This window comes from Triturus cristatus, chromosome 3_1, assembly GCF_964204655.1.
Source record: "Triturus cristatus chromosome 3_1, aTriCri1.1, whole genome shotgun sequence".
NCBI classification, from domain to species: Eukaryota; Metazoa; Chordata; class Amphibia; order Caudata; family Salamandridae; genus Triturus; species Triturus cristatus.
The window spans coordinates 307553233-307573324 of NC_140583.1; the positions used below are offsets into that span (position 1 = coordinate 307553233).

General features: G+C 41.5%; 1 protein-coding gene across 5 annotated transcripts in view; it reads left to right on the forward strand.

Moving 5' to 3' along the window:
• CSNK1G1 (casein kinase 1 gamma 1) overlaps positions 1–20092 on the forward strand; it is a 584461-nt gene that overhangs the window by 380110 nt on the left and 184259 nt on the right. For all 5 annotated transcript variants that reach the window (XM_085643991.1, XM_085643993.1, XM_085643989.1 and 2 more), the window contains one exon: positions 2665–2734. In XM_085643991.1, the coding sequence (XP_085500117.1) occupies positions 2665–2734 (70 nt within the window). The remainder of the gene's footprint in view (positions 1–2664; positions 2735–20092) is intronic.

The window sequence follows — 20092 nt, forward strand, 5'->3', positions numbered from 1 at the left end:
TTGTTAAAATTTGCAGATTATGACCCTGCCTATACTAAATTCTCGCCACTGTAGACTGATCATTGCAATGTTAGCCACCTAATGTTTTGGATCTTGCACCCTGACACTGTCTTTCTATATGGCTATGCACAGACCCTTATGCTGCATTGAGAAAAAACAACACTTTCTCAAAGAAGAGGTGTGGTGCAGCGGCCAGTGTGCCTGAGTCCGGACCACGGGGTTCACGGTTTGATCCCCGGTGCCGGCGGCAGGTTAGCCCAGCACCATGTGAATCTTCCCGAGGGCCCCCAGCGCTGGGACACCTCTCTGGAGGTAACTGTGCGCTTTACAAATGCTGGTATTTCATTTATTTCATAAACTTTGCTGGTTCTAAAATAGAAAGACCACTTTTTCTCTTGAGTAGGGCATTTTTAGCTAACCTTTTCCATCACTTTGCGGATTTCTAACCACAATTGGTGGCTAGTGTGCAACGTAGTTTGTGATTCCTGTTCTTTGAGTTAGGTGATGGTTGTGGGTTACTGGGTGGTATTCTTAAGGGTTGGTCCTTTATCTCTGGTGTTCCTGGACAGCAAATTCTGTTGCATTGGAAAGACATATGTAAGTGAATACCTTTAGGCAGTGGGCTGTCCTGAAACATGAATATGAACATTTAATGATCATTCCTAACACCCAGTAGTCTAGTACAAAATCAGATACAGCATGACTCATTAAATAAGTCAAATAACTGAATGACTATCACTTATTAGGATGAAAGGTATCTATTTATAAATAAAACCGAAGAGCATTTAAAATTATGATCTACAGAAAAAAAACATTGCTAGGAACAGCTACCAGCTATATCCGTACCAGGATACCATTCTGGTCACAGTGCGCTCCATAAATAACCTCATACAAATATAAATACATCTGCCGTTGAGGTACGTATTTTAGTACAACCTTTGTTTGACATGGGATCTTGTGGCCAGTGTTATTGTAGTGAGTAAAGTTTGGGTGTTCTCACCTTTAGTTTTACTAGATTTTTAGGACCATCCAGTCAGTGACACAAAGGAGCCTGACCATTAAAAAAAATATAGAGGGCGATCTGCTGCCTTATTTCTAGATGGTCCTGTGAGCTTGGTGTGACAAATCAGTGGGTTTGAACCTGTGTAGGTTAGTCTCCTACATGGGTGTGTTTGGCATCAGATAATTTACAGATATCTGTCAAGAAACCTGAGATGAAATCAGGAATACGTCAATCTGTTATTAAATAGTCCCGCCCCAACCCCCATGCGCTAGATGCCAACTTTCCCCTGATGCTGGGCAATACCCGAAATGCACTGGGGCCATGTTTCTGAACATTTAGATTGAGTGGAATGTGTCAACTAATAGTCAAAGCAATAAAGGATTTTTATTGGAGAAATACTGAAAGCATTTACATGTTTTTAAGTTTAGTATGTGCTTTAAATGTACAGCCATTAGACAAAATCACTGCTGTGGTACAAGAGAATTTCCCTCTAAGGAAATGCGCGCGCAAGTAACATGGACTTAAATATGCATATCCTCCTAAATATTTAGAGAGCCAGTTTAAATGCTTCCAGAGTGCATAAGCTTACAGAAAGGCATGCTGAGCATAAGCAAACAAAGGCATGCTGAGCATAGGCAAACAGAAAGGCATGCTGAGCATAGGCAAACAGAAAGGCATGCTGAGCATAGGCAAACAGAAAGGCATGCTGAGCATAGGCAAACAGAAAGGCATGCTGAGCATAGGCAAACAGAAAGGCATGCTGAGCATAGGCAAACAGAAAGGCATGCTGAGCATAGGCAAACAGAAAGGCATGCTGAGCATAGGCAAACAGAAAGGCATGCTGAGCATAAGCAAACAGAAAGGCATGCTAAGCATAAGCAAACAAAGGCAAGCTGATTTTAGTAGGGTTAAGGTAGACCTGGGCAACCCTACCAGCATAACATTTTCTGCATCAAATGGTACAGTGCTAGTGTACAAACGAGTTTTAAAAAGTAGGCGCTAAAAAGGGTTAGCATGATGAAGCAGCCAAAGTTTAAATTAAACATTGAGAAAAATGTCAAATCTAGCAAAGTTCATTATGAACTCTCAATGAGATACTGTCAAAGGATAAACCCTCCTTTCATTGGCTAAACGTCCTATCCAATTAAATTAACTAAATCTCAGCAATAGATTTACTTGTGTCCATATTATTTATAGATACTTTAAATAAAAAAAAAAACAATTTGTGATTAAAAAATCTCATTGTGATTTCACTTATTACTTTATCTGCATGCATTTGAGGTTAGACCACTTTATCTTAAGGTGAAATGTGAAACGTCTAATTATTCTGAGAATTTAGTTTCAGTGGATTACTGCAACAATACACGTTAAATCAGTCATAAAGCATATGCCGACATAAAAGAAAAAAAGCTACACCTGTACCATTTTATATACAACAGCAATCCTAAGTAATGTCCTTTCATCTTTGTAACTGAAGTACAAGTAATCATAAGAATTTCATTTTATAGCGTTCTAGGTGGTATTAAAAGTAGCACCAATGAGTAGTCTTACCCATACCCTGCTCACACAAACTACGTTTTTTGTGTTTTTAGATGTCCGAGTAAGGTAAATTTTCACAAAGCTATATTTACTTTTTTTTTTTTTTTTTTTTTTTTTTGCAGGAACCAATCAAGTCCAGAGCCCCTCAACTTCATTTAGAGTACAGGTTTTACAAACAACTGGGAAACACAGGTAAACGTTCATTTTTGCATGTATTTTTTTAATCCTAAATTGACCAGAAATTGCAGATATGTTTTTGTAGATATTGTTTTCTCGCTTTGCTGTTGGTGTCACCCCTTTGGCAGACATTTTCATGCTTCAATCTTAATCGGTCCCTGAGTGCATGCATCTTCTATGGATCCCCTGTTCTCTTCTCAGCTATTTTGTTCTTATTGGCCTTATTTACAGAGTATTTTCTGTGAGTAGTTGCCGTATACCTGGCTTAGGTGTATCTTACTCTTGAATTTCCTAGAGTTTCACGCATCTTAATTGAAAAAAACATTGTGAATTGGGCCTAATATGTCAGTTTCTATGTTTCATGTGTCTCTCCTCCCTACCTCTTAGCCTGGTGCTGATGCTGATTTTGTTAGGGCCTACTTTTTCTGGTGTGTGAGATATGGTATAGCGCTTGAGTTGATCACCTTGTAAATGGCCCTTCATGTGTTAAACTGATGCGGATAGGCAGAGGGAACCAATGGAGTTCTCTTGCTGGGGACTAACTTAGCCATACTTCTTGACACCTTTAATCAGTCCCATTGCAGTTTGGAAACACTCTTTCAAGTTGATCAATTGTGTATCAGGTATGCCACCAAGCGAGCCTCCACTGATAATGGATTGAACAAGTCTTCGAACAGTTGTTCTAAAGTCCAGTTATGGTTAAAAGACCTCCACTTTTCAAAGCGGGGTTAGTTCATGTCAAATGGTTTTGTCTTTTATTTGATATAATGTCTAAAGGTGGGAGTTGCTGTCTATATGAAACTTCAGCAACATGGTGCTGTTGAGGAACCATTGGCTGAAAACTTCGAGGAGATTCAGTGTTGAAGGCCGGCCTGCACTTGTTGCTTCCTGTCAATGCTGAGGAGTACAAATTCTGTATTTGTTCAGTTGAGCTGGAGGTAAGCTTTTGCCTATTGTGCTTAAATTATGATGAAGCACTTTCAAATACTGAATGTCTACCCTAGAGGAGGCCATCCATTCGTGCAGTGTGTTATCTACATCCTGCAGGGATATGATGATGTCAGTTGGTAGGATTTGAAACTGCTGCATGCAGAACATGGGGATACCACAGGATATCGGGATGGGCTAAGAACTTGATGGTCTCATTTGTAAGAGTTTGGGGCAGAATGTCATTTGGTGCCAAACACCATCAAAGGCCATCCTGGGGCTGAGGATGTAAAGGACCACATGTTCGAGCGAGCTTAGAGGCCAAGGGATATGAGGAGCTCTGAGATGAATGGTAGATATTTCTGTCCTGTATTGTAGGCCGAACCCAGAGATGCTTGGAGGATGCTGCTCTTGGGCTTTTCTTTTAGCTGGTCATTGATGGATTTTGTATGATCTTTACTAAGAATAATTGGTAGATGATGAAACAGTAATTTGCAGATAGCCAGGGCATCCACCACAATTTACCAGTCAACATTTTCGTTTTTGCATGCCTATGTTTTTTACATGCTCTAAACTAGTACTCATCTCATTATCCTTTGAAAGGATGGAAGGCTGAGTTAAATGTCTGTTTCTGTAACTGTAATCTCAAGCACATACACATATGGTGCTTAAGTCACTGAGCTTTATCAAGATATATATAGTAAGTTCAATTCTATGTACTAACACATAAGGAGCTAGACAGTATTACAGCCAAACCCAGTAAAAAAGAATGCACACTCTTATGAATGTCATAGGAACAATGGAGAGGTGATGCTATTTTCTATGACTTTATTTGATGGTACCGTTCTTTGCCTATGATAATTGCACCCCCTTCTCTCCAATGGGACTCTGCTTATTTATTTTTAGAATTTGTGCCGTAATGAACAATGTTCTAGTTTAGCTTTTGCAAAACAAATGTACACAAAGCATTATTCTCGTCTGTGCCACTAGAGACCAAAATGTGTGTGGGGCGGAGGAGAGGTGGTAAATTGTGCGGCTACATTGTAGATCCCGTTTGCGACCTCTGTGATAAGTACTTCCTTGAACATCAAAATGCCTGATACCTGCCCTGGCAAAGTGCTTTGCCTCAGGTTTTCATCCTTTCAATTATATTTGCATGTATCTCGTGTTTATATCTTACCTGTATTCCATTATGTTCTTGAAAAACAACTATGCACAAAACATTGCCTTTTCCAGTGAAAACACAGGATGAGATCAGCCTTGTGGCTACATTGTGACTGGGTAACTGAAAATTTAGGTACAAGGCCCTGTTTTCTCACTTTGTCTAACTGTGTGATCTTAGGCAAACCTTTATACCTTCTAATTCCTATGGTTCAGTATCAATACCTGCATATTACCATCTTTATATTTACCAGTATTCCATTGGCTTGTCTTCTGTTTTCTGGACTATTACTTGTGAGATAATTACTGAGTTCAGCAAATGGACTTTGCCTAATTTTTGATAGCAAATATAAACCAACCTGTTGGCAGAACTCTGGTAAAAGTCCTTAAGCCAATAGCAACCCATTTTTATTTGTCCTGTGGTGTCTTCAATGCCACATATAGTTTTTAAGTTCTAGTAACGCCACTCCCATTTATGCTAGAAAGATCTAGGACTGAGCTTTATGCCTCAGTCTCATCACCTTTTGACTAAAAACCGTAAAATCTGTATGAGGCGGTTCTCTCTTTGGCGCATTTTCAAAAATTCAAGCCCTTGTGACACCAATCAATATTGAGTTGTGTGTAACACTTTTGGAAATGTGTCTATACAAACGTAGCGCACAGTCCTAGCTGCTCAGCCTCCAATAGTACAAAAATATAAGAAGGCTTGAGCAAACACTAGTAATTTCTTTTTGCACTTGGCTCTAATGTTTTTGGTCTAGAACCAAAAATATTTAAGTAAAATTTTGCTTTTAACCAGCCTCTTCCACTAACTGTAGGACATTTCAGTAATGCTGACTTGGTTGATACCTAGTGCATATTATTACAGTAAGATATATGCACATTCAACTTGAAAAACATATACCCCTTCACTGTTAGCAATCTTTTTGTAACAGTGAAAATCAGATCCCTGTTACGAGGATTTTCACCATTTCACCTGTTGATAGTTATTACCTAAATGTTGCTCCCCGGGCTTTGCCCTACTCCTCTTTTTTTAGTTTACTTCTCTGGCTTGATAGTGACTTTTGACATTGCTGGTTAAGTTAAGTGAAAGAGGGTGGAAGACCAGATGACTGATAGGTGACTATATCGCAAGAGATTGAAAGTATAGGAGAAGAAAGGTAGAAATACTGTTGCAGCAGAAAGACAAATGAGCTAGGCAGAGATGTAAGATAAAGATAAAAATGTGAGCTGGCCAGAAAGAAAAAGTCAAAAAGAGAAAGTGGTAGGTAGAGAGATAGTTAAGGTCGATTAGTAGTAATAGGTTAAGAAATTAACTTTGGAGTGAGGGGTGGGGGTTGGGGTAAACCGATGAGTGACTTAAGAGGTGTGGGAAAAGGTAGAGTTGGGGCTAGAGGTGGAGGTGGACAAGTAGTGTTGGGGTAGCAAGAGAAATTTAGAGAGATGTAAGGTATAGAGCGAGTGGTAATTATGAGAGAAGGTAAAAAATATAAGTGAATTATAGAAAGACAGGCCAGGTAAAGCAGTTAGAACAAAGGGATTCAGGTATGAAGAGAGGTGGTGTACAGAAAGAGTAGAGAGACTGAGGTGAGTTACAGTAGAAGAGATTGATACAGAAGGAAATATAGACGGTGAGGTAGTTGGAGAAAGGTTGAGACAGATGAGGTAGAGATGCATAAGAGAGGTAGTGAGAGAGCACGAGATAAAGTAAAGATGGAGGTGCTGATAAGGAGGAAGTAATGACAGAAAAAAGCTATAGTGAGAGAGTGAACAAATAAAAGGAAAGGCAGAGGTTAGGTTGAGCTAAAAAGAGGACAGGGCTGTTGGATAGTCCATGTAACAATTAAATGAGGTGAATTGATAGGTTAGGTAGACAGAAATGAGGTAATTGAGTGATGTAGAGGGAAATATGTTAGAGTTGGGGTAGAATGGCATGGTAGAGAGAGGGCTGATATGTTGACTGAATTAGGTGAGATGTAGAGAGATGGCGAGAGAGAGCGGTGAGGTGAAAGGAGCTTGAGGGGGTGATATAGCTGAAGAACTGCTAAAGCTAGGTGAGATTGAGGCAGAGCAGTGAGGTGCAGTTAGAGTGATGGGGCTAGAATGTTGAATTGTGATGGGTGGTAGAGAGAGGTGCAGAGGTTGGCTTGAAGTGTGGTAGAGAGATGAGTTTGTGAAAGAGTAAAACAGAGGAGGGTAGAGAAGGTAACTGAGAGAAGTGAGGTAAACCTAGGGTGGGTAGAGACAGTTGAGATAAAGGGCAGAGATTTGGAATATAGTAGAAAGAGTGATAAAGAAAAAAGGTGAGGTCGAATAGGTGTGAAGTAAGGAGAAAGACCGGATGAAAGATTAAAAGCGCCATTGCTCAGCTGCCTAATTTAGAGAAAAAAAAGGTTTTTGTGCACACCTGCAAGACTTATAACTGACCCGTTCACTTTGCAAGGAAGACCCCTTGGTAGCGAGTGTGCTATGGGCTCTAATGCAAGCATGGAAAATGTCAACCCCTTACTTCTATGATACGAAAAACATGTATAATTGGGATGCAGTCCCTCACAGCTCTGGGCTTCTGTGCCACTGCACCTGTTGCACCATTGATTGTCCTACCCCTGTAGTATCTGTGTTATATGTAAGAACATTAGATAGTGGATTTCGAAAATATTTGCTTGATGAAGCTTTGACTAGGTAGGGGGGCTTACCTTTTACAAAACAAAATCTTCCTGGTGAAAAAATGTATGCCAACAGATCACTGTGGGGCAGGAGGTGACCATTTTTTCAACTTTGGTCATACATAATGACATTCATTTAACACAGTCAAACTCATATATAAAGCCACAGTTGCCGAAGCATGAACTGCACCAAAGTTCCTTTTCAATGCAGTGGCATGACCTGTCACTCCTTTATCAAGTGTGTGCTGTCTAGTTGTGGTAAAGTGCATCACTCTTCCTCCTCCTTTCCCTCTTTTCTTGCCTTTTTCCCCTCTTGTTCTAGTTCAAAGGCTGATGATATAAAATTAACTGCTGGTACTGGCAGTTGAAATTCAGCCCCCCTCCGGCACCCCCCACCCTAGCGTCTTTACCTACCTTTTGCTCAGCTGACGTGTATCCTTCCACTACTCATTTTTAGAGAACTACTGTTTTCTTTTTACGGTAAAGCGTTTCGTTAGGGTGCTTGTATATTTTTGCTATCTCTGTAGTTTTTTGCTATCTCCGTTGTCTGCTCTTCCCCTGCCAAATACCAGCACGCATCCCACCTCAGTGTTGCTCTCTCCCTCGTTTGCTGCTTGCTTTTTAGATCGAGCCTAGCGCAGCGCGCATGCGCTGCTCTAGGAAAACTGCCTCTTGGAATCACTGGACTTTTCACACGCTCAGGCGTGTGGTTTTTTTTTTAAAGTATTTTTTCTATTGGGCTTTGCGTGCATCTTTGTAAAAAGACAGCACGCAATTGGGCAAAGGCGGGTGCAAGTCCCACCTTTCCCAGGAAATGTATCTGCCCACGGCCTACGGCTTGCGGTTACGAGCAGCGGCGCGTAGTGTGCCATCTGTTATGTGTCAGATTGCATACGGCTGCGTGCACACCACTCACAGGGCGCTGCAGCTGCATTCCTTTTATTAGGAGGGGGAGGGGTTGCTTTCTTCGATGTTTTCACCCTTTTTCACTTGTAAGAAAGTCTTTTCTGCGTGCCTCGCCGGCCAGAATGCAACCTCCCCCCATGTTTCCACCGAAACTACCTGATAACAGCCTTTGCTTGTCGTCAAGTTAGCCGCTTTGTCTCACTTCCCACCCCTCTCTCTTTCCTGCCGCCCCCTCCTTCGCCTGCCTGTGCGTGACAACTTCAGACGATGAGTCGTGCTCTTGGAAACTTGAAACGGTAGTCCAAATAATGACACAGAAAATGTACGATAAACACACCTAAAGTCCGACCCCTTCCAAGAAGCTGCTCTCCGGGTATTGTCTAAAAAAAGCACGATAAATTACATTCTTCATAAACAAGTCCCGGGCAGCGGGGTGGAGCGGACCATGGCTGAGGGGTATATCTCCTACGCGTGCTTGCAAGAGGGCTTTGTTGTGGCGCTGGCACGCGCTGAGCCTGAAGGAGACGGAGGCACAAGCTGTTGCAGAGATGATGAAATGCGAGCAGGGAGCTTATTTACCAAGTAGGTGTGGGACTGACAATCTGTACCGCCACCAGTGCTGGAAACAGCGTTTGTCAGATTAGAGCAACCCCTGTTTACCAGCCAGATGATTAGGAGAGGCCCCACGTCATGTATAAGCAGATCTGCCTGTGAGCCAGGGTTCAAGGGCTGCCAGCACCTTTAGGGAGAAGGGATATGCCCCCTACTGGCGGTGGCAATATTAAAAGTCTATTAATTTCGTTAATTAAAACCATTACATGATATAAGAACACAGTATTAGTCAATACACAATCAGTTAAAATCCGGTGGCAATGTTGGCCTTTTTGCCCCAGTTTGTTTACACGATCAACGCTCTTTGGGAAACTAGTTATGTGCTCACGTCAAAGACAATTGTTGCCCTTTTTATAATGCCGACTGACATTAAAAATGGATCAAAGGGAAACAAATAGGTGCAGAAAGTTTGGTAAGGTTTAATTACATTTCTAGGTGCCTATTACACAAGGACAGGGGTGGGGGGGCGTGTTTTCTATTTTGTCTGCCATACATTACGTGAGGTGTGAGAAACTGACTAACCCCCACTTGTCCTTTACCCAAGGGAGAGGACCTCGCGCCTCATTCCTTTTTCCACAGCTATGAACCAGATCATTGCCCAGACACAGATACTGCAAATGTCTTACATCACTTACTCGCACAAGAAGAATGCTGTTTAGTAGCTATAGAAACCAGGAAATCTGAATTCTTTCTAGTTTAACCAGTAGACCAAATTGTGTGATCTTGGGAAAATTACATTTTCTCTCGATTTATTTTCCAATTTGCACCAACATTCGGGGGAACTTGCAAAGAGGGTAAGTGTCAGGGTTACGTGCCACTGCAGCAGTCGCATAGAGGCAGTTTAGCGTGTTCTAACGATCTAAATACTTCTCCTCACGCGATGTATTGTATACCGGTGAAATCCAGATTCTTTTTATTTCAATTCCCTTATAAAGACATATGGTGGCTTTTGACATGGCTTAGACGTTGATAATGTTTTCATTTGTTTAATCACCTAACAAATGAAACGCCAATAGGCCCTGTTACACAACGTCGGATATTTGATGTAATGCGATTGCAGTCCACATATGTTCAGTGTTCACTGTGATGCCTCGGCACATGACTCACAGAAACAGCGTTTTCATAAGACTCCACATTATCAGGCAATGTTTTGATTTATTCTGGCACAGCCCTCTCCCCACCAAACACACCCACCCCTATTTTATGTATCTGCACAAATAGGTCGAGCCTAGCGGAGGCAAAAAAACATACTTCTTGGCGCTCCTCCGAGGTGTGTGGTGCTATATTATTTAAGGCTCGCAGTGTGTGGGCATGCCAGTGGGGGATATAATGTACTGCATTGCTAAACACAAGGTCCCAAAGGCGAGACCCAATGGCTATGCCAATGCTTGTTCTTTGTGCTTCTGCCCTTAAACTCCCCTGACCCATGCTTGAATTGTTCTCTCCTATGCTTTTCTCCTCTGCAACTGTGTTGCTCTCTCGCGTTGGCTCTTTTCTCTCTTGTATGATTCGACTCCCATCCCCAGGACGCTCTGTTTTTCTTTCCATTTTGTGCTTCTACTCCTGTGTGGCTCTCTGCCTTGTGTGCCACTTTAACCTTCCTCCCCCCACACTTTACCCCCGTCTCCCCCAAGTCCCCACTGGACTGTGTTTTATTTGAGTGATTATTTTTATCTGCCAACTTGTAGCTGTTTATTTTTTAGGTCAAGCCTAGAGCAGCGCGCATTCGCTGCTTGCTCGACTTTTAGTAATGGGCTTTAGAAAGCTCACCACATGCTTGTGCGTGTGCTTTCGTTTGTCCCCCAGGCTATTGGGCTTCGCGTGTGTCTTTCTAAGAAAGACAGCACGCAATTGGGCAAAGGCGGGTGCATGTCCCGCCTTTGCTCCGCCCACGGCCTATTGCTTGCGGTTACCCGCACAGGCCACATCAGATTCGGGCGCGATAATTGAAAACAGATCACTCGCTGTGCCGCTCGCGCACAACTCGCGAGCTTGTTTCTCTAAAGATGTACTATTTTGTCATTCTTGAACTTATGTGAATATATTGGGTAATATTTGGTAATTTTTAACCCTCTGTAGCACATACGTTTATTGTAAAGCGCACTAGGACCTTTAGATAATGTTGCCGGTATAAAATATCTACTGGCGGTCGCCAGTAGATAGTTATAGTTAGGACCGAGTTCCCATCGGAAATCTGAAAATTCTATTTTGAATAACTTTGGCGCCGGTTGACGAATCCTCGCGAAATTTTCAAAACTAATGGGGCGCTCCGCTCAGCTCCTACCCTGAAAGTCTCGGGGTGATTTGTCAAGCGGGGGCTGAGAAAAAAGGGGGGATCCCAAAACACGTTTTCCCCATGCATTTTCCCATAGGACCTTTAGTCGAAGGTACAGCCCGAACGGCTGAACAGAATTACTTGAAATTTGGCAAAGAGGTAGTCCTCAGGTCAGGGATGTGCCTTTTGCATATATGGTGTCAATCTGTTCAGTAGTTTCTGAGAAAATTGCAGTTAAAAGTACATAAATATCTATATGCGCGCACGGTGCCGTGCGCGAGCGTAATTCTGATTGGTGGTTAGATGTCAGTCAACATTCGAATCGGTCGAAATCGGGAAGTGTCGGATGCCATTTTGTGTGTGGCAGTGAAAAACAAAGGTGGAGAACATGAAAAGGGGGCAGGGTAGAGAGTTCCTGACCCCCTAGCCTTTGTCAGGGGGTCCCTGAAGGACCCCGAAGGGTGAAAAAAACCTTTTATTTCTTTTTCAAAAAATCGCGGGGTGCGCGCACGGTGAAAAAAAGAAAAACATATTAAACGAGCCAATCTATAACTATATACATAGGTAGTTTATTGTAAAATAAATATATAAAAAATATGATACATACATAAATTAGCATTTAAAAAACCTTACAAATTCACTAAAAAAACCATAGGTTTCACACACGTTATAGTTTGGAATTAGCATTTTAAAAACCTTGCAAATTCACTGAAGACTCCATAGGAAACCCACATCCGGCAATACAGTTCTTCATGCACAGAGCCACCATCCGCCACATTTAATCAACAGCATCCCCTTTGAGGAGATGCTGCGAATTCGCAGAATCTGTAGCTCAGACAGGGAATGCACACAGGCACAATATGAGTGTAGAGAGAGATTCCTGGACAGGGGATATTCAAGAGATATTTTGGATAAAGCTATGACCAAAGCTAACAAAATGCAGAGGTCGGACGCACGGAGGTATAAAGCCACTACAGATATTGGCCAAGATCAGCCTACACGACTGAAACTAACGTATAACACACAGCATAAAACATTACGTAAGACCATTAACAAGAGTTGGCCCTTAGTGTGTAACGACCCAGTTCTAGGAAAAGGATTGACCAAGTCCCCTAGTATCGCGTTCAGAAAAGCACGTTCTATGAGTATTTCTCTAGTCAAGAGCAGCCCAGAGATCAGATCTACTAAAACATGGCTCGACAACAGGAAGGGATTAATCAAATGTGCCTCTTGCAAAACCTGCAAATACGGTATCAACACACACCTATACCAAACGCCATTTCAGCCCAACCCAGTTAAAATCACAAAAGCGCTTAACTGCAAGACCGAATATGCGGTATATGTGCTGGAGTGCTCCTGTGGTCTGCGTTAAGTTGGGAGCACGAAACTGCAGGTTCACAAACGAGTGCTCCAGCACATTAGAGCCATCAATAACAGCGATGCCGCTTACCCGGTGGCGAGCGAGTGTCATTAGAATAATTTCTCTCATCTCAAATATTTTGTTATAGATATGGTTTTGCCACTGAGAAGGGGTGGCAACCGGGATCAACTATTGAGACGAATGGAAACAAGATATATATTAGAACTAGACAGTAAGGCACCCCAGGGGTTAAATGCGAGTGAGGACTTTTTTACCTGTCTTTAAGAGTGAGCTGCCACTTGCAGTTAGTACAGTTCAGATGCACTGCCGCCTCCTGAAAAGGTAGATAATAGAACTGATGATTTTAAAACTATGTGAATTTTTTAAAACTTTTTTTTATATTTACATATCCATTCACGGCTGTGATTTGGTGTAATATAAATGAAAGCGTAATTTGCACATAACACAACGCACTTTCTTTTCCCACAAGAGGATTATTGGGCCCACTTGGGCGGACAATTTTGAATTTTCTTTGCATTATATATGTCCTTTACGGTGCAATAACCTGATCATTAACATCCTAAGTTGTTAGCAGTATCAATCGGTATTTAGGCCTGAATTGAGCTGCGAATGATGGAGCTATGTATGTAACAACTTTAGCCATGTACTCTGATAGTCATGATTGGATATGCAAATATGCTGCTAATTCTATCGGATTTACTGGTTTTACTGTTATAATATTTTAGCTTATGGTTTTAGCATTTTTATCAGATTTTACTAATGCTATAATTTTTTACTCATGAATATTATATATTTATTGGGTTTAGCGCTCTTTGCACTATGATACTTATCATTGTACTGTTGCGTTAAGTTTTGCACTAGCATTGGGATACATTGCACTTGTAGGACAATATGTTGTCTATTTCCATTAATTCTTGTGGGAGTGTCTTAACACATACTTTTGAGCACTAGCACTTTAAAAAGGTGAAAAAACTATCCGTTGGCGTATCATGTGATCAAGGCCTCTGCAAGGCTGAAACGCGTAATGGCGATGGTGCAGGGCGTTTGAAAATAAACTTCGAACATGCACTGAATTTTGGGTCTATCTTTGTCTTTGGAAATGCTGTATGCTGTTGGTGACGAAGGAATGAAGAGATATATATATATATATATATATATATATATATCTATCCTACTGGCGGTCGCCAGTAGGTAGTTATAGTTAGGACCGTGTTTCCATAGGAAATCTCAAAATTCTATTTTGAATAACTTTGGCACCGGTTGACGAATCCTCGCAAAATTTTCAAAACTAATGGGGCGCTACGCTCCGCTCCTACCCTGAAAGTCTCGGGGTGATTCGTCAAGCGGGGGCTGAGAAAAAAGGGGGGTCCCAAAACGCGTTTTCCCCATGCATTTTTCCATAGGACCTTTAGACACAGCTACAGCCCGAACGGCTGAACAGAGTTACTTGAAATTTGGCAGAGAGGTAGTCTACAGGTCAAGGATGTGCCTTTTGTAGGTTTGGTGTAAATCTGTTCAGTATTTCCTAAGAAAATAGCATTTAAATCAATATATATATCTGTAAGCGCGCTCCGAGCGCGCACCGTAAGCTTACCGTACGCGTACGGTGCCGTGCGCGAGCGCGATTCTGATTGGCTGTTAGATCTTAGTAAACATTCGAATCGGTCGAAACCAGGAAGTGTCGGCCGCCATTTTCTCTCTCGCACTCTGAGGGGGGGGAGGAAAAACAAAGTTGGATAACATGAAAAGGGACAGGCTAGACTGCTCCTGACCCCCTAGCCTTGGTCAGGGTGTCCCAGGAGGACCCCCAAGGCCAAAAATGAAATTTGATGTTTTTTTTTAAAAAACGCCGAATGCGCTCACCGTACGCGTACAGCAAAAAATAAATTATAAAAAAACAAACTCCACATATTCCCCCCCCCCCCCCCGAGTGCATAAGGTGCCCGCAGGACACCTTTTGTGCACGGCTTATGCAACAGATGAACATTTAATAGATAACCTTTCACAACGAAGCGCATAATATGTCCTCCTTGTGCGGACGGTGCGCGAAGCGCATCGTGCGTACATGGCCCATCCAGCGTAACGTGGGCACACGCGCACCGCGTGCCCACCGTTCGTGCACGGCACTAACTGCGTTAAGTGGGCGCGCGGTGCGCGAAGCGCACCGCGTGCTCACTGTGCGCGCATGGTGCGCGAAGCGCACCGCGTGCTCACTGTGCGCGCATGGTGCGCGAAGCGCACCATGCGCGCACGGAACGAACTGTGTGAAGTGGGCGCGCACGGCACGAATGGCGTAAAGTAACTTAGCATTTAAAAAAACGTACAAATTCACTGAAAAACCCATAGGTTTCACACACGTTATAGTTAGGAATTAGCATTTAAAAAACCTTGCAAATTCACTGAAAAAACCATAGGTTTCACACAAGTTATAGTTAGCTGTACATTTCACTCGTAAAAAACCAATGAAATTCCACGTTATAGTTAGTGCAGGCAACTATAACTCACGCGACCGGAATCCTCTGCTGATGCTAATACTGTATTTAGACACTTATTTGCCCAGGTCTTCTTCCATTAAATTTTAGCAATACATATATTACAAATATATTTTTATCATAAAGACACATATGTCATCAGCAGAGGATTGCGGTCGCGTGAGTTATAGTTGCCTGCACTAACTATAACTTGGAATTTCATTGGTTTTTTACGAGTGAATATATATATATATATATATATATATATATATATATATATATATATATATATATATATATAATCTTATCTACTGGCAGTCGCCAGTAGATAGTTATAGTTGGGACCTATTTTCTATAGGAAATCCGCAACATTCTATTCCCAATTAGTCTGGCGCTGTTTGACGAATCTTCGCGAACTTTTCCAAACTTTTGGCCAGCTCCGCTCCGACCCTGAAAGTTTTGTGGTGAGTCGTCAAGCGGGGGCCAAGAAAAAAGGGGGGTCCCAAAACGCGTTTCCCATAGGATCTGTTGTCGCAGCTACAGCCCGAACTGCTGAACGGAATCGCACCAAATTTGGCAAAGAGGTAGTCCTCAGTTCAGACTTGTGCCTTTTGCATAAATGGTGTGAATCTGTTCAGTAGTTCCTGAGAAAATTAGGGTAAAGAAGTTGGTGATATCGATGGCCGGGGAGGATCCGCGTACCCTACCCGCACCGTAAGCGCACCCTCCCCGAACCGAGCGCGCACCCTGATGATCACTCGCTAAATGCTAATTGGCTGTCTACCTTCGAAACCAGGAACTGTTGGTGGCCATTTTCTGCCTCGGTAGAAGCGAGGCTGAAGAAGCAAGGGGAATAAGTGTGTAAAACATATAAAGGGGGCAGAGTGGAAATACTCTAACCCTCTAGATCTGCTTAGGGGGTCCTTCTCCCCCTTTAAAAAAAAAAAACGGCGAAATGCGCACAGGTGCGCGCATCCTATCACGTTGGGTGCACGGATTCTCTCGTGTTGGGTGAGCGGTTCCTAACGCGTTGGGTGTGCGGGGAAAAAAATTGACATTTTTGGGAGATAAACCTCAAGCTTAAGTGTTTTGTTCTTGAGTGGCTCTAAAAAGAGCCGTTGTGTTCATTGAGAGTTTTTGGTACTTATAAGTAAGTACCTATACAGAGTCTTAAGTTGTGGAGGAAGACTGTTTCCTTAATCAGCAAAGTGTACTATGAAAGCGCAGATTGTTATTGTAAATGGACCCCATTCTATAGCCTCGGAGAAGAGCAGAAACAGATTTATTCACATGTTTCCTAGCTTTCTCAATTTCTGGACAAAAATGATTGGACCAGTTCCATTTCTGCCTTTGGCATATGTTAGAATACACAAAGTCAGTTTTGGGGAAAAGTGAAATCAGTTCTGCAAAGGTGTCCTTTATGAGCATTTCCAGACCTACCCCAGTCAAGGTGCCTAGGTCATTGCCACCACAGTGCACTATTATGAGGTCAGGGTGTTGGATATGCATGAAGGATTTCACCAATGGCATCAATTGGTGCCACTTTAACCCTCTCTGTCCAATCCATTTAATGTCTACATTTGGCAAACCTAGGTCTTTGTGAATGCCTTTGTTTTCTGCATACCTGTGGCTCCAGAAAATATAGCTGTGTCCCACAATCCACACTCTAAGCATCTTGAAAGGAGGTCTGGATGCACTCAGATGGTCTCTGTAATTGAAATGGCAGTTTGGAAAGTAAGATTTTTCTAAAATGGTGGCTAAGATGCAGTTTTAAAAAAAGACAAGAAATCATTGGTTGTTTGACAACCTTCTACGCTGAAAGGTAGGGTGTATATTTCTGTTTTTTAAACGCACGATTCTTATTGGTTAACAAAAACTGATTGTAAGGAACATTATATATGATAAGCTGATATGTTGAAAAGTCAAGCACACTTGTTGTCTTGATTAGCAACATTGTGTGCTGAACTTGTGACCTGTGTGCTCAGTACAGTGTTCCATGACCTGTTTCTATGGTAACAGGCAGAAGGCAGATTGGGGGAAGGGTTCAGATTTGTCATTTGGAAAGGGTCGAAATGTTTAACCAATAGAAATGTGTTTGCTTTTGAATTTATGTGGGAAGGAATGTGATTTGATGATTACATGTATATGTGTGGAAAATGAGAGGGAAACTTTGCCATTCTTTGATTTTGCTGAGAGTTGCACGGTGCAGAGATTCGGTATAAGAAAATCTGGTGTGTGACTGATATCTGGTGTGTGACTGATATACTTATTAATCTACAAAGCAACTTGAAAGGCGAGTTATTTAATTGTGAGGGGATGTATGTAGACTATTTTGTTTTTAATCTGACTAATGTATATCTCCTGCTAAAGTGTAGGGAGTACTTTTTTTTTGTCTACAATCTTATTGACAGTGTGTGCATGTAGAAACCATTCTGTGATAAGCATTTGTTTTTCATGTGTTTGCAGACAGATAACTGTGCTGTTTTTATATTTTGGTAGAATTAGAAACCAGTCATTGTTTATGAATTTGTGAAATGAGTTATGTTTCTACACTAAAATGTAGTACTCCTTCTAGATGAATAAATGTGTTTTGGTATAGTGCAAGGGATAGTGTTGTTTGTCTAGAATCACACTGAGTGTCTGTGTGCATTTGGGAACCACTGTGAGAGAAGCATTTTGTAACATCGTGTATTTGCTGACAGATAACTCTTTTAAAACCTGTCTTAAGTTTCAGTAGCATTAGAAGGCAGTTTTTGCTTATGCTTTGATTAAATGAGTCAGGCTTTGACACAAAAGTGCAGTCCTGAAATATGTAGATTGTGTGCAGTTCCCTTAACACTTCCACAGTAGTGAATGAGTTTTGGTAAACTCCAAGGGATAGTGGTTGTTGTCTAGAATCACACTGTGAGTCTGTGTGCATTTGTGTAACCACTTTGAAAGAAGCATTTGAGTAGTTCATTTCTTTGAATATGCATAACTGCTTAAAAAATTTCCTGTTCTCAAATTTAGGTAGAATTAAAAGGTAGTCATTCCTTATGTATTCACCGAGGAACTGTCCTTGCAATACTGTAAACTTTCAGTTAATATTCAAGTAGTAATGGAGTGAGGCAGGCCTTTGCACATGCATTGATTCAAATGCTTATCTACTATGCATGCAGTTCTCTAACCATCTACATAGTTCTCTTTCATACCTTTAATTCCACAGTCAGTATCCATACGCTTCAAACACCCTGTCACTCCCCATGTACTCCTCTAGTGACCCGTTCAGCACCATGTACTAATCCATTCACTGCGCAAAAACCCAAACACTTATAAATTCTCCCATGCACTCTCTTTGCAGTACTGTAATCATTCAGTCAGTGTCTAAGTACTCATGGTGTGACCAGGCCTTTCAACATGGACTGCTTTAAACCCTATACAGTATGCATACAGGCTTCTACTCACCTACACACTTCTTTAATTAACTAGTCAGTATCTATATATTTCAATAAACATCTTGTCAGTCATCTTGCACTCATCAAGTGACTGATTCAGTACCATGTACTATTCTCTTCACTGCGCCAGAACTGAAAATGTAAACGTTTTACTCAGGCACTGTCCTAGCAGTAGTCTGATGATTTAGTTAGTTTCCAAGTCCTCATGTTGTGAACCATGCATTACCACATAGACTGCTTCAAATGTCTGTGCAGTATGCATGCAGTCTTCTAACATACTATACACTTGTCTTTAACAGCTTCAATTCCCCAGTCAGTATCCATGAACTTTCAGCAAACATTCTGTCACTCCCCTTGCACTGTTCCAGTGACCCATTCAGCATCATGTAGTAATGCATTCAGTGCGCCAAAACTGAAACACTTATAAATTCACCCAGGCACTCTTCTTGCAATAGTATAATCATTCAGTCAGTACCCAAGTACTAATGGAGTGAGACATAGATTGATTTAAACGTGTTTCCACTATGCATGGAGGCCTCTAACTACCAACACAATTGTCTTTCACACCTTCAATTCCCCAGTCAGTATATATACACTCCAGTTAATATTCAAGTAGTAATGGAGTGAGGCAGGCCTTTGCACATGCATAGATTCAAATGCTTATCTACTATGCATGCAGTTCTCTAACCATCTACATAGTTCCCTTTCATACTTTTAATTCCACAGTCCGTATCCATACACTTCAAGCAAACACCCTGTCACTCCACTTGCACTTCTCTAGTGACCCATTCAGTACCATATACTAATCCATTCACTGCGCCAAAACCCAAACACTTATAAATTCACCCATGCACTCTCCTTGCAGTACTGTAATCATTCAGTCACTACCCAAGTACTCATTCAGCGACCCAGGCCTTAGCACATGGACTGCTTCAAACGCCTATCCACTATGCATGCAGTCCTCTAACCACCTACACACTTGTGTTTCACACCATCAATTCCCCAGTCAGTATTCATACACTTCTAGCAAACACCCTGTCACTCACCCAGTGTGTCTCCTTATAGTTACTGTAATCATTCAGTCAGTTAGCATGTAGTCTTTTAGTGAGGTAGGCTTTAGGGCATGAACTGCTTCAAAGTAGTATGCACTATGCATGTAGTGTTTTAACCATTGTCACACTTGTGCTTCAGGGCTATAGTTTTTATATAAAATGTGTTTCTACAGTAATAGAATAGTATAAATTCGAAAGTTATTAATATACATTTATTTGTGATTCTTTTTTTACAGATACTGTTTTTCAACGTTAAAATAGAGAAATCATGCCAGAAAGAAAACGAAAAGAACAGAGACAGGAGGATTACTTGAAGAAACCTCAACCACAAGTATTGAATGTACAAGATAATGTGGCTAAAAGGAAAAAATCTTCTGGTAAGATCACAAAGCAATTTATTAAAAATGTTTGTAGGACCAAACAATGTACATAATGCTGGAACTACTGAGAATTTTTCAAGTAAGAAAAATATTCAAAATAAGAGGAAA